The 15,911-nt window shown below is 27.4% G+C and overlaps 2 protein-coding genes across 22 annotated transcripts; both read right to left on the minus strand.

Moving 5' to 3' along the window:
• Positions 1-307: 307 nt before the first annotated feature.
• On the minus strand, positions 308-13,093 carry LOC131610908 (F-box/kelch-repeat protein At3g06240-like). Of its 21 annotated transcripts, none has more exons than XR_009286698.1 (7): positions 12,846-13,093; positions 4,369-4,516; positions 4,149-4,214; positions 3,981-4,050; positions 3,793-3,861; positions 3,156-3,267; positions 308-702 (listed from the first exon to the last, which is right to left on the minus strand). XR_009286698.1 is itself a non-coding variant. In XM_058882982.1 (7 exons), exon 6 carries the CDS (start codon positions 2,280-2,282, stop codon positions 1,071-1,073), a length of 1,212 nt encoding a protein of 403 aa, XP_058738965.1. In that variant the 5' UTR covers positions 2,283-2,307; positions 3,156-3,861; positions 3,981-4,050; positions 4,149-4,214; positions 4,369-4,516; positions 12,846-13,079; the 3' UTR covers positions 339-702; positions 1,069-1,070. The 21 variants fall into 21 exon arrangements, 12 of the variants coding, with proteins under 12 accessions (XP_058738970.1, XP_058738965.1, XP_058738967.1 ...); XR_009286697.1 differs by having other exon boundaries at positions 309-702; positions 3,568-3,861; XM_058882982.1 differs by adding an exon at positions 1,069-2,307 and having other exon boundaries at positions 339-702; positions 3,156-3,861; positions 12,846-13,079.
• Positions 13,094-13,640: 547 nt separating this feature from the next.
• Positions 13,641-14,060, minus strand: LOC131615196 (uncharacterized). The gene has a single exon (XM_058886680.1). It carries the CDS (start codon positions 14,058-14,060, stop codon positions 13,641-13,643), a length of 420 nt encoding a protein of 139 aa, XP_058742663.1.
• Positions 14,061-15,911: the final 1,851 nt, after the last annotated feature.

A 15,911-nucleotide genomic window follows, 5' to 3' on the forward strand; every position in this document is an offset into this window, starting at 1 on the left:
TATTATATATAAAATGTTAATAACACTATATGGATTGAAATGAAGGCATAACTTGAAAATAAAAATGAGGTTATACTTTCGTGAGTTTTAATTTTAATTACTCTGGCTTTGTAAAAGAAAAGTTTAATTATAGTGCAAGAAATTGATAGTTTATGGCGAAAATTGGCTAAATTTTCAGTTTAATTATATAATGGCGGTGACTCCGGTTTTTATGTTATAAATTTCACATTAGCATATTCAACTTTACGGACTCTTTAGTTCTTCAATTTTGTTTTTACCCTTCAAAGATTTTTAATGTTAATGTTTGCTAAACTAGGAGTTTTCTGATACACAACTTTCAATTGAAATGATATGGTTTGTTTCATCTTTTAACAAGCATATAATCATATTGTTGTCTGTAGTGATATGCAAGCTTACATTACATGTCAGTGGTGTAAACTCCGAGTAAAGACCAAACTCCACATTCCTCAAAACTAAACAACTAAGACCCTCAGCCACTAACAAAAAGAGAAAAGGAGCTAAAAGGTCCTATCGTTTCAATCTCCTTTGTATGCGATTATTTTGAGTTAGGCACTCGTTAATCAGAACAACGATGATCTGCTATGTAATGTCACAAAATGCAGCTCTATAAAGCCAATTTCCTGCTATAGTCCCGCCATGTACCATGATTAACTCTGATCTGCTGGAACAAGTTGTTTGGATCTATAATTCAAAAAGTGCCACAATTAGTCAGGAGATTGAAACAACGAAAAAGAACAAGAACTTCATCCATGATGCCAAGAATACAAGTCTATGTAACAAGGGTTGTGTTACTTATGACTAGATTCTATAACAAAACTCGCCATGGCTGTACTTGAAGAGGTGCAATCAAACATAGAATGATATCTAATATACATTAACTAACAAAACATTTTATACTCAAAATATACATCCATAACAACCAATTTCTTGACATGGTAACAACAGGTTCAGTCAATTTATACATCGTATCTCAGACAAAGTATTAGTAAAGGAAATTATCAAACATGCATTATCCAACTTACATGAGTTCATGAAAGAAAAACATACCTTCAAAAAATTGAAGCCAAGCTTTTAACATAATTCTTAACAGAGAACCAAGATATTTTATTAGTAATTCTAGTTCTCTCAGCAGTATTATCTCTTATATTATAGAGAATTGCTTGACCTTCTAAGCTGTTAGCCAGTATCAGTGAATCACCATTTTCCGAAAGATACAATGGTATCAAATCAAATATGTGGTCCCTTAAGTAATGATCGATATTAAGACTTTCATAGCTAATTTTTAGGAACTGAGTCCAAGATTCTTCAACTCCGAAGTCCATCATTCGCCATATTACAAAATGAGTTTGATGAAGATGATGCGAAAAACTGAGACAGTTCATCAATACACCGATAGTTGAATAAACATAATGAATCTCCTCCAAACCAGAAGGCACCTGTATCTGCCTGTATGTCTCAGTTTTCAGATCAAGCGAAATAATCACTTCACCACAAGTAACTTTGAAATAAAAAATAGCCAACCAATTAAGAGTTCCATTCAAGTACACTCCTTCATTCACCTGATGGCGAAATCTTATCAACTGAAAAGGAACTGCCGGGAAATTTTGAATTTCTCTCCAAACATTATCACGCAAACTGAAAACTCTTGCCTCAACTATCTTTAATTTCTCACTGTGAAATGTTAACATCACTATCTTATAACTGTTGGTTGAATTATCATAACCGAATGAGAACTTGAAAAATGTTGGGTCAATAAACTTATCAATAAAAAGACCGAAACTAAACCGTAGTTGTTTAGACATTGCTCTCGTGGATGGATTCCAGAAACTTAACCAAAAGAATGGATTAATATCGGAATAACTGAGGATACATATCAATCCATAACATGAACCAATCACCTGGTGGATGAGTTCCAATGGGTAGAAATAGTTGTTGATAACGTATGAAGGGTCATCGGTAAGGGTGATCGGAGAGTTCTCTAGTAAATTGTTTACCGGGAAAGGTACGAGTCTGGCTGTCTCAGAGGGACTGTTAGTGATAAGTGCAAGGTGAGGATCTTGTGGAGATCGGTGAAGGTGTAATTTAACAAAGATAGGATCAGTATAGAGGGAGTTACAGAACTTACTGACGCATCTCATTCGCATAACAGATTTCACAGGAAGTAAGGAGAGTAATTCGACGATGAGGTCGTTGGGGATAGTTACCGGCGATGGAGAGGCATTGGATGGACGCTGCCGCGAGTGAGATGGTGGCAGATTCATTTTAATATCTACTAGGCAACTGCAGCTGTTGAGCTACGACTGTTATATTAGAGACTATATATGAATGTTACTCAACTAATGATGTATATGATGTGTATATGATGTGTTATATATATTAAATACATTAATTCCCTAAATTTAAAAATATCTTTTCTTAATAAATAAGAATAGATAAGTAAAAATAGTTTTATATTATTCTCTAATAAAATACGCTGAATCCATCCTCTAATATAAATTGTTTTAAATTATCTTCCTTATTTGATAACGTATAAGATATTCACTTAATGTCTGTGCATGCATTTTCTTTTTAAAATATAAGATACACAATGTATTTGATTTTGAATATAAAGAAAAGATTGATTAAAAAAGTTTATTCGAATTTTTTACCAAATATATCAATTTTAAAACAATTTTTATTTGTTTAAAAATTTATGGTCATTATTGTTTTTCTTTTTTCTTATCCTTCACACAATAATTAATTTATTTTTAAATATTTGGAATTAATTTGAAACAATGTAATATACATGTGTTTTGTTTTGTGTGCTATTCAATGTATCGCTTTAATTTATTTATTTTACAAAAAAAAATTAAAAATATTATTTATTTAAATTATAATTTATTACAATTTTAAAATAATTTCCGATATAAATTTTAAAAAATAATAAGCAGTGTTTCCGATATTTTCAAAGATGGACAACAAAAAATATCTTCTTCACTTAATGAAATACGTGAACCAACAAAACAAAAACATATCTTCATACAAAAATTATAGTGGTTCATATTGATTTTGTAGAAAGTTAGGGTTTCAACACAAATTGTCCCTTCCCCTCAATTTAACATAAACTCAGAAGTTAGAGAAAAGAGGATACTTACGCTAGTGAAAAACGAAGTCCAGGGCGGCCTGAGGAAACACGGGATTGGTCTTTGTTTTCCGTTAAGCTACATAGTGGCCGAAAACAGTGGCGAAGGAGGTCCGCAACGGCAGCTTGAAAGGACAGGATGTAAGGAATATGAAAATGACTAAGTTAAAGTCAATGTCCAAAACCATATTCAACAATTACTTAACAATGTACACTAATATTAGAGCCTAGACAAACTGCAAACGAACATTAGAGCCATTAAAGGCTTCCTATACTTTCAAATTTGAGGTTTAAGTCCAAGTATAAGAAGCGTCCATATTTTTCAATTTTACAAGTATGCATTCTATAACATTCATGATGTGAAAATTTTTCATCACAAGTAAATTTCAGTAAAGTCAATGTCCAAAACCAGATTCAACAATTACCTAAGAATGTTATGAGTTCAGAGCTGGCCCAACAAGAGTGAGTGAGGCTAATAAAAAAAGTTATGGGTGGTTAGTGTGTCTTTTTGACAGCATGTGTCTATTTTGTTTTATAAATACCAGAATGTTTTAGCTTTAGATCTTTTTCCAACATAAATTTACAATAACAATAGTGATTGTTTCAGCCATCATGAAAATTAAATCTAAACAGGTTCAATGCAGATTTACCATGCAATAAAACTCGCTACATCACCTCCTTGACATTTATTGAAAGTTGAATTACTGAACCGACATGCACTGCATATAAGGAAAACATTTAGGAAAATTATGAAAGAAAAAAAATCTACTTCATAAACTTAACCAGTTAAATTTTCATGTTAACAAAACAAAGTATACCCTCTGATACACTCCGTTACCTTGTTGGTATTCTTCAGTGCAATATCAAAGATCAAATTTGCATCTATATTCTTTCCTACTTCTGATAACCTACAACAAGTTACACGATATCATATATGGATTAAATAATATGTTTGAAGGGATGTAATACCAGATTCAAGTGAGGAACATGTGTTAAGAGTTAAGACCTTCAACTCACAAAGAAATTCTGTTGAAGCTTGTACATTCGTCTTCTTATTCTTAATTGCTGTTTTCTGCATGGAATAAATTGTATGAGGAAATCCAAGAAAATAATGGAAAAATAAGTGGTTCTCTTAAGTGAGGAGAAAAACATAAATTTGGCTACGACTTAAGACTGAGTCAAGGGCAGCATGTTTAAACACCAAAGATAGAGACGCAATTGCGTACCTCGCCTCTAAGTTCTGCATAATAGACAGCTTTTAATCCACCTTGACCAATTTAATCATCCAAACTAAAGTTATTTGTAGCCTCGGCTAGTTCTTGATATGAAAACTCAGTTGGCTTTGCCACCATAATCCCTGTAAGGCCAGCAGCACTGCCAGTACCATGCCCAGAAAAGGAGCACATATGCAGCGGAATAAACATCGGATTAAGAAGAAACGACTTGATCGGTATATGATATTGAAAGGGCAAAAGGTGATCAAAATGACAAGCGGCAAAAACATGATACAATATAGTCAATGGCACTAAAAGGCACATCTACATTTAAAATTCACACAAGGAACTATCATTATTATCCGTTTAAATAACAAAAAGCACTACTAGGGATGTCAACGGGGCAGATATTGTTCGGAGGATGTTTCTCCGCTCCCCGCCCCGCCCTCAAATTTAGTCCCCATCCCCATCCCCAATCCCCGCCACGGGGGAATATTTCCCCCCATCCCCATCCCCACGGATATCTACGGAGATCGAATCTTAAGAAAATTTCTACACTTTTTGATCAAAAATATGACACTAGTATTTTGTTTTTTTTTTCCGTATTTTTTAAAACACATATATTTGCATCTTTATTTTATAAAAAAATAAAAATACATCTTGCATCAATAATAAATAAAAAAAACAAAAGAACTTGATGTTGCTAATATTTTTTATGTAAAAATAAATAAATAAATAAATAAATAAATAGTAACATAACTTGCTACCGTGCTTCCACTAATTTACTACCACAATATCGATGTCGTCCAACGCAAGTGGTTGATTATGTGTGACAAATCTATAACTTCTAATGACTCTTCATTTTCTAATACATTAATATTTTTCATGTAAAATTATATAATTATATAATATATAAAATATATAAATTAAAATATATCATCGGAGTCGGGGAATCCACGGGGACGGAGGATACTTTTCCAATCCCCGCCCCAAAGTGTTATCGGGGGAACTTTTCCCTCCATCCCCATCCCCACGGGGAAAAAAATCCCCAACTTCGGATCTCCGCACAGATATTCCCCACAGGGATCCCCATTAACAGATGCAATTGACATCCCTAAGCACTACCACTTCAGCTATCTGACATATGGCTATATTCAATCACTTCCTTTTCTTAAAACTAGTATATAACCCGCGCGTTGCGCGGTTAATCTATAATATATTATTGTCATTGTATATGAAATATTAAACTTCATAAAAAAAAATTGTAAATAATTTTAATTGAGTATTGTTATATGTAGTCTTATAAACACATACTTGAGAAAATTTTGAATTTTAAGAATAATATAAAGGATCAATTAATTATGTTTATAGGACTTTTTTCTAATGAGTTTATTTAAATCATTATTATATATGAGTTTATTTGAATAATTATTATATATGAGTTTATTATAGTGAGAATATGTTGAATTTTAAGGAGTAATAAAAAGATAGATGTAATTGTAAATAATATAGGGAATTATAATAAAATTTATCAATTACTTTGTATGTAAAAAATTTAATGATTTGTGCTTTTTTTTAATGATTTTAATGAATCAATAAATACACAAAACAACAGTTTGATTTGTTGTCATTTAAATGGTTAAAATTTATTTTAATAATAAGTAAGAAATATAATTTTAAAAATTCTAATACTCATCAATTATATGTTTAGGATAATTGAGACTATTTTTTTTAATTAGAATTTGGTACTAACTGCAAAGTTAAAAATTTTATTGGTAGATAATGACATTAATATAGTTTAATGGAGTTTTAATTTTTTTAGAGTTTCAATTTGGATTGATAAAAAATCAAAAATAGTGAGAAATATATTTTAATAAGTCATTAATGGTTAAATAGGAATGTAAAAAAAAAACTTCAAAAAAATTAAAATAAAAATTAAATATCGTCAATATACATTAATTATAGTGCAAGAATCTTGATTGCTAGAAAAAGTTTGTCTAAACGAATAAAATATTTTTTACAAAGAATAACAACATCAACTATTCCATGTTACTAAACCATAAAAATATTTTAAAGTTGAGATGAAGGAAATTATTCAAAAGAAAAACATCATAACAATTAAATGAAAATTAAATATTGTTGATATGGTTATATTCGAAAGAAATCATAAGTAGAAGAAGGAAATTAAACAAAATTAATAATATAATTGATATGTTTATATATGAACGAAAGCATATATGTGTATTATAGTTCTAGAAATTTTACATGTAAATGATTGCAAAAGTTCTTTTATTCTTAGATGCAGATAAACTTTCAAATTGAAAGACCAATAAATTTATGTGCATACTTATAACAACAACATATATCAAAATAATTATGAAAATAAAATAGGATTAAAATAATAATTAAAACTTATACTATAGAAGATAATAAGAATTTAAATCCAAAAGAAAGCATAAGTAATACCATTCTAGAATTGTGAAGAAAGAAGAAAGAAATTAAACCAAAAAAATTAAAAGTCAATACAAAAAATAAAAATATTTTAACATAAACATATGTATTACAATTTCATATGTATTACAGTTTCTAGAATTTAGATGCTTCTGATTATTGCAAGAGATGTATATTTCAATCTTCGCTCTAAAATTGTAGTTTGTAGGAGTTTGGCCAAATTAGATTCCCATTGAAATTGCAAAACCTGCAAAATAATAATTAAAAAGTATATTACACAATATAAATATGAGTATTGTGATCGCCATGTATAGCTTTTTTTTTTTAATTAATAAAAGTATCATTAATCCAAAAAACATATATATGAGTATGAAATATTTTGAATATCATTAAAATAATATTTATGAAATAGATTTAAATATGATCAAAATAATTAAATAAAATTTATATAAAAAAATATGGACATGAAATATATTTGAATACAGGTAAAAAAGATGGAACCTTCAAAGAGCTTTTGGATGAGATAAAGATAGAAAAATCAATTCTATTTTAGAATTAGGGTAGAATATTTCACCCATCAATCCCATGCTTTGTCAAATTATGCATCAAAATTTAAAATATATGTGAGAGGAAGAAAGTGAAATGAGTTTATCTATTTAAAAAAGAAAGTGAGACAAATTGATCAGTTTTAGAATAATAAACTGATATTATGGTTGGATATAAAAAATAAATTGACGGTTTCATAAAACTCTTCATTTTCTAAACTTTGAGTTTGCAATAATAAAAAAAGTGTAACTGATTTTTATTAATTAAAATAGTGAATGACCAATCAAATTATTTATTTAAATTTGTATTAATGCAATAAATAAGTGATCATAATAATGAAAAAATATAAGTTACAGAATATCAAAAAAATAGAAATAATAAATTTAAATTTAAACTGTTTCAATATTTATTTAGTTCTTCAATATTAAAAAATATTTATATAAAATTTATTTATTTTTATTAAATATTTTAAAGAAACAATTATTTCATTTTATATTTAAGTAAATAAGTTTTTATATATATATATATATATATATATATATATATATATATATATATATATATATATATATAATATATATATATATATATATATATATATATATATATATATATATATATATTATGTAAAATTATATTGTCTTTATAATAAAATTATCTAATTTTTTTTATCTTTCCTTAATAAAAATATGACGATTAATTAGACCAAAACAAATAGTATATCAAATACTATGATTTTATTTTGTATATTAAAGACTATTATAACAATATATTATATTAGAATATTTATCATTTAGTATATCAAAGATTATTATAATTTTATATTATATTAGAATTTTTTAGACTAAAAAAATAAAATTGGAAATTTGATTTAGCTTGGGAAGATTTGTAAGATTGCCGTATATTTTTTAGACTAAAAAAATAAAATTATAAATTTGATTTAGCTTAATTTCATATCTTTCCTTAATAAAAATATGACGGACTTGGGAAGATTTGTAAGATTGCCGTATATTTTTTAGACTAAAAAAATAAAATTATAAATTTAATTTAGCTTAATTTCATATCTTTCCTTAATAAAAATATTACGAAAAATTAGACCAAAAGAAATAGTATAGTATATCAAATACTATTACGATTTTATTTTGTATATTAAAGACTATTATAACAATATATTATATTAGAACATTTATCATTTAGTATATCAAAGATTATTATAATTTTATATTATATTATAATTTTTTAGACTAAAAAAATAAATTTGGAAATTTGATTTTGCTTGAGAAAATTTGTGAGATTGCCGTATATTTTTTAGACTAAAAAAAATAATATTATAAATTTGATTTAGCTTGAGAATTTTTGTGAGATTGCCACATAAGCACGAGGCTGGGGTTTTTTCTAGGGTTTATGACAACCTTAAATTTATATTAAGTATATTTCTATTTTATGTATTTTTATAATAAATATTTATTAAAATTTTATTTAGATTTTTTTATTTTCAACTATTGCATAATAGATAAAAAATATAATATTTATAAATAATATTTTTTAATAGTGCTAGATGGATATTATATTATTATTATTATTATTATTTATTTATATTATTTTTAAAATAAATACTATATTATTATTTTATTAATATTATTATTGTTATTATTAATATTATATTATTATTATTATTATTATTATTATTAGGTTTGAGAAGATTTGTGAGATTGCCGTATTTTTTTTAGACTAAAAAAAAATAAAATTATAAATTTGATTTAGCTTGAGAATTTTTGTGAGATTGCCACATAAGCATGAGGCTGGGGTTTTTTCTAGGGTTTATGACAAACTTAAATTTATATTAAGTATGTTTTTATTTTATATATTTTTATAAGAAATATTTATTAAAATTTTATTTAGATTTTTTTATTTTCAACTATTGCATAATAGATAAAAAATATAATATTTATAAATAATGTTTTTTAATAGTGCTAGATGGATATTATATTATTATTACTATTATTAATTATTTATATTATTTTTTAAATAAATATTATTTTATTATTTTATTAATATTGATGGTTTATTATTATTATTATTATTATTATTATTTTATTAATATTATTATTGTTATTATAAGTATTTTATTATTATTATTATTATTATTATTATTAGGTTTGTATAATTAAGATTTTATTCTCACGATGACATGTGGTTTAGATTGTTGTAAAGATGACATGTGGCTAGGGTTGCTATCATGACTTCTTTACATTTATATTAAGTAGATATTGTACACTTATAATTAATTTAAAAAATAAAAATAATTAACTTATTTAATTAAAATAATTATATCCTTTGGCCACCGTACATTAATTTTTTTCATTTATATAGCTAGCACATGTTTATATTTATTTAATTGCAATGCACTATTTTATGAATATTAAAATATAAATTAAATTAAATGAGTTGTATCATAATTTTAAATATTAAATTTATTTATATTAAAATTATTATTTAACAATATCAAATATATATATTCAAATAGTTTATCTTATTTAATTATTTAAGATTATATTAACTAAATTAAAATAAAAAATAACATTTAAATAACATAAAATTATATGAAGGGTGTTTTTGTCATTTTATAAATTAAACACATCTCTTTCTCTTCTATTTCTCACTTCTTTCTCTTCTACCAAACAATATATCAAATCTACTTTATTTCTCTCATACTTCTCTCTTATCACACTCTTTCTCACATATTTCTCTCTTTACAACTTCTTCCCTAAACCAAACACACCCTTAGGATTGTGTGAACAATGATTTTTGGTTCCCAATTAGAGATAACAATATTCATATTATTATTCTTCATCTCAATATATATATATATATATATATATATATATATATATATATATATATATATATATATATATATATATATATATATATATATATATATATATATATATATATATATATATATATATATTGATCAGTTTTAGAATAATAAACTGATATTATGGTTGGATATAAAAAATAAATTGACGGTTTCATAAAACTCTTCATTTTCTAAACTTTGAGTTTGCAATAATAAAAAAAGTGTAACTGATTTTTATTAATTAAAATAGTGAATGACCAATCAAATTATTTATTTAAATTTGTATTAATGCAATAAATAAGTGATCATAATAATGAAAAAATATAAGTTACAGAATATCAAAAAAATAGAAATAATAAATTTAAATTTAAACTGTTTCAATATTTATTTAGTTCTTCAATATTAAAAAATATTTATATAAAATTTATTTATTTTTATTAAATATTTTAAAGAAACAATTATTTCATTTTATATTTAAGTAAATAAGTTTATATATATATATATATATATATATATATATATATATATATATATATATATATATATATATATATATATATATAATATATATATATATATATATATATATATATATATATATATATATATATATATTATGTAAAATTATATTGTCTTTATAATAAAATTATCTAATTTTTTTTATCTTTCCTTAATAAAAATATGACGATTAATTAGACCAAAACAAATAGTATATCAAATACTATGATTTTATTTTGTATATTAAAGACTATTATAACAATATATTATATTAGAATATTTATCATTTAGTATATCAAAGATTATTATAATTTTATATTATATTAGAATTTTTTAGACTAAAAAAATAAAATTGGAAATTTGATTTAGCTTGGGAAGATTTGTAAGATTGCCGTATATTTTTTAGACTAAAAAAATAAAATTATAAATTTGATTTAGCTTAATTTCATATCTTTCCTTAATAAAAATATGACGGACTTGGGAAGATTTGTAAGATTGCCGTATATTTTTTAGACTAAAAAAATAAAATTATAAATTTAATTTAGCTTAATTTCATATCTTTCCTTAATAAAAATATTACGAAAAATTAGACCAAAAGAAATAGTATAGTATATCAAATACTATTACGATTTTATTTTGTATATTAAAGACTATTATAACAATATATTATATTAGAACATTTATCATTTAGTATATCAAAGATTATTATAATTTTATATTATATTATAATTTTTTAGACTAAAAAAATAAATTTGGAAATTTGATTTTGCTTGAGAAAATTTGTGAGATTGCCGTATATTTTTTAGACTAAAAAAAATAATATTATAAATTTGATTTAGCTTGAGAATTTTTGTGAGATTGCCACATAAGCACGAGGCTGGGGTTTTTTCTAGGGTTTATGACAACCTTAAATTTATATTAAGTATATTTCTATTTTATGTATTTTTATAATAAATATTTATTAAAATTTTATTTAGATTTTTTTATTTTCAACTATTGCATAATAGATAAAAAATATAATATTTATAAATAATATTTTTTAATAGTGCTAGATGGATATTATATTATTATTATTATTATTATTATTATTTATTTATATTATTTTTAAAATAAATATTATATTATTATTTTATTAATATTATTATTGTTATTATTAGTATTTTATTATTATTATTATTATTATTATTATTATTAGGTTTGAGAAGATTTGTGAGATTGCCGTATTTTTTTTAGACTAAAAAAAAATAAAATTATAAATTTGATTTAGCTTGAGAATTTTTGTGAGATTGCCACATAAGCATGAGGCTGGGGTTTTTTCTAGGGTTTATGACAAACTTAAATTTATATTAAGTATGTTTTTATTTTATATATTTTTATAAGAAATATTTATTAAAATTTTATTTAGATTTTTTTATTTTCAACTATTGCATAATAGATAAAAAATATAATATTTATAAATAATGTTTTTTAATAGTGCTAGATGGATATTATATTATTATTACTATTATTAATTATTTATATTATTTTTTAAATAAATATTATTTTATTATTTTATTAATATTGATGGTTTATTATTATTATTATTATTATTATTATTATTTTATTAATATTATTATGGTTATTATAAGTATTTTATTATTATTATTATTATTATTATTATTATTAGGTTTGTATAATTAAGATTTTATTCTCACGATGATATGTGGTTTAGATTGTTGTAAAGATGACATGTGGCTAGGGTTGCTATCATGACTTCTTTACATTTATATTAAGTAGATATTAAGTAGATTATATCAGTTTTGTGTTTGGTGATTGTGCTTTACAGAATAAACCACAACCAGAATTTGCATTTTTTTCCCTTCCATTCAATGAAAACTTTGTTACCAAAAGGCAAACTTGGTCAAATTCTAACACTAAACACAAAGCTAAGCTCAATTGAAAATGCAAACGATCAGATCTAGAGCAATCAAAATTCTAGGTCTACATAAAAAACCTGAAAATGAGAAAGCATGTTGTCTCAAATACCATCACTGATTTGCTGCAGCAAAATGAGCAGAATCTAATGGTGGAAGTATGGATCTGAATAAAAATTGATAAATTGAAATGGAGAAGATGATTGGAGATAGCTTACTACACTGATGAAGAGAGAAAGAGTTCCACTAGCGAACTGTTCAAGATACGAAAATCAATTCATCAACACGAATCACGAGAGATGAAGAGTATGCGATTATAATCTTCGCGGTTGCCGGAGCTACGACTCGGCGTCGCGGTGGCCGGAGCTGCTCTTTGACGGCGATCTAGGGTTTTCCATGGGGAAGAAAGACCACTCTGTGAGGTCTAGGTCGAAGCAGAAGACATTTTTTTCTTTTACAAAATCCTTTAATTTTTTTTATTAAAAATTCTCATTATAATTTATTTTGTTTAATGAATTTAAATGGTCATATTTTTTTAAATAAATAACTAGACACCACGCGAAACTTAAATTTGTCCCTACTTTTATAGATGCACATTCGGAAGCATCTTTATTTTGAAAAAAATATTATTTCTTCTATAGATGCATTTACGGAATCGTTAAAAACACAGTATTGATAGTTAAATTTATCTTATTTCAGTTAAACAATCCTTTTCGTAAATGCACCTACAAAACGTGGTGAAAATAGAGTGTTCCGTATATGCACATACGGAATTGTCTACTATATTTTCAAATCATGTTCATTTCACTCCAAAACTCAATTTAAAGTAATGCATTGTGAAGTCAATAGTAGGTAGACAAAAAAGAATACATCGTATAAATAATGTCGTTCATAATGTCGTTCATAATGTCGAATAAATCATCAAAATAACATACATAAACGTAATAAAAATATACACATCAAAAAAACAACAGCCATCACTATTGTGTATGTCGGACATCATCCTGCGCCACTCATCTGCCTCTGGCCCTGCCTCCGCGTCTGCATCCATCACGCCCTCTGGTGGCTCTGCCTCTAGCATTAAGTGCCCCAACAGTCCTGACACAATGTCTACTATACATAAATGCTTTTTGTGTCAGCCTAATCATAACATCCACCACATGCCTTTGCTCAGACCCCTCATAGGATAAACCATCTGAAATGGCTACCAGGTCCGTGTCAGCTATTTGACGATATCGGGGAAGAAGATCCTGAGTGTGGTCCAACTTAGCCTGATGAGTATGCAGAATCTCCTCGTGGGCTGATTTGGGCGGATCTCCAGGTGCGGTGGGAAGCATGTACGGGTGTGACACTCTGTTGTACCAGGTGACATACCACTCGGCACATCTCCATTCGTGCTCTACTATCGTCGCCCGAGCCTCCTCAAGAACCATGTGATGCTCCCAGTCTACAAAGACCTCCTCTAATTGCTGGCGGGTCATGGTGATATATGAGCGGGGACAATAGAGTCGCGAGGTATCCTTTGTGTGTAGTCAAACTGACACATGACGCGCTCCGGAAGATAACGTACAATAATGATCGAGGTGGTGGCCAACCATCCAGAGTATAGTGTTATCTCATCAAACGGAACCATCTCACGGTGATCAGCATAACAGTCATATCTGACGTCCTCGATAGTCATGCGATCAAGTCCGCGCATGTAAGGTTCCAGCACCTGGCTCCCTCTAAGAGGACTGAATGCACTAGCACGCAGTATGAGCTGAGTATAGGTAGGCACCTCTCCCCGGCCAATGATGTCTGGGAAGCGCTGTAGTATTCAATCTTGAAAAAAACATGGCTATTTTAATGTACACAAATATATAATAAGTATAAGGATATAAGATTGTTACCACCAAAAGGATCAGGTGCCTGCTGTAACACCCTTCTAAACTCTTGCGGCAATTATAATAATATTCAGAGTAAACATGGAACAAGTGTGCCACAATTAAAAAAAATAAACCAAATCATAAATTATCTGTCATTCTTCATTAGGAACCATCACCAAAATATCAAAACTCATGTTCAACACAGTGGAATTATTTCGAACGGAAAAGCGTAAACATCACCAATGCATAAACCAATAAAACATAATCCAAAAACCAACAAAATAGGGTATAATAATTAAACTCTAAGTCTAGTATTCTCCGGTGTTACAAATCAGAGCATGGCACCGATGCAACGGGCTAGCCTATAAGCTATCCTCACCAAATCAAGAGCCGCTACTCCTCAATCTGAAAAATGTCAACAGTAAGGGTGAGTCTCATTCACAATTAACAAGTGTTATTAGCTCATAAACAATAACATATCATAAGTCTATTATTCATTTAACTTCAATATATTCAGATTTGATAGAATAGCATCTTTTGTTGTAATTAGTCATAATTAGTTTCCTATAATTATGATGTATCATAATTATATAGTTGACCAATTGTTACACATTGATGCATATATATTCTATTCAAATCAATGAGAAAGGCACCCATTCCATTATCTTACATGGTATCAATCCTAACCGATCCCTCTCTTTAAAAATCCCTCTCTCTCTAAAAAAACAGAAGCAAACGTAAAAACGCGTTTCTTCTTCTCCCTCGTTACAGTCTGGCGCCGCACGCTTTTCCTCCCTCCTTGAAGTCTGCCGCCGCAACAGGACTACTATCCTCTGTACCGCCATCGCCGAACACGAGAACAACCCTAATCTCTTGCCTTCTGCCTCTGTTCGTGCCGCCGTCGTCGCACACCACCGTGCATAAGGACTGACGCATCTCCAATCATTGTTCCACCTGCAGCCATGTCTCATTCAGACCATTCAAACACAGTGACGCCGATACCCGCAAATCCACCGCTGATGGTGATTCCAGCCAGTCCAAAAACACCACGCTTCGAGGTTCCAAATGGGAGTTTCATCCCGCTCTTGCCGTCTCCAATATTAGGAACCACATTCCTATTATTCTTGAGATGGAAAAAGATCAATATGGTACATGGGCCGAGCTTTTCAGCATCCATGCTCGCTCACATCGAGTCCTGCATCACATCGTTCCATCTATCAGAAAAGAACCACCAGTTTTTACCGACGCCAAACATGAACAATGGTCCACTCTTGATGTCACCGTTCTTCAGTGGATTTATTCCACTATTTCTACCAATTTGTTGACCACTATTCTGGAACCCAACTCCACTGCAATGGAAGCATGGAATCGCTTGGAAAATATTTTTCAGGACAACCAAAATGCCTGAGCTGTCACTCT

Source organism: Vicia villosa, linkage group LG6 (assembly GCF_029867415.1).
Source record: "Vicia villosa cultivar HV-30 ecotype Madison, WI linkage group LG6, Vvil1.0, whole genome shotgun sequence".
NCBI lineage: Eukaryota > Viridiplantae > Streptophyta > Magnoliopsida > Fabales > Fabaceae > Vicia > Vicia villosa.

Excerpts from the sequence above, each read along its gene's own strand:
- LOC131610908 (XM_058882987.1), bottom strand. The coding sequence starts at position 2,282 with ATGAATCTGCCACCATCTCACTCGCGGCAGCGTCCATCCAATGCCTCT.
- LOC131615196 (XM_058886680.1), bottom strand. The coding sequence starts at position 14,060 with ATGGTTCTTGAGGAGGCTCGGGCGACGATAGTAGAGCACGAATGGAGA.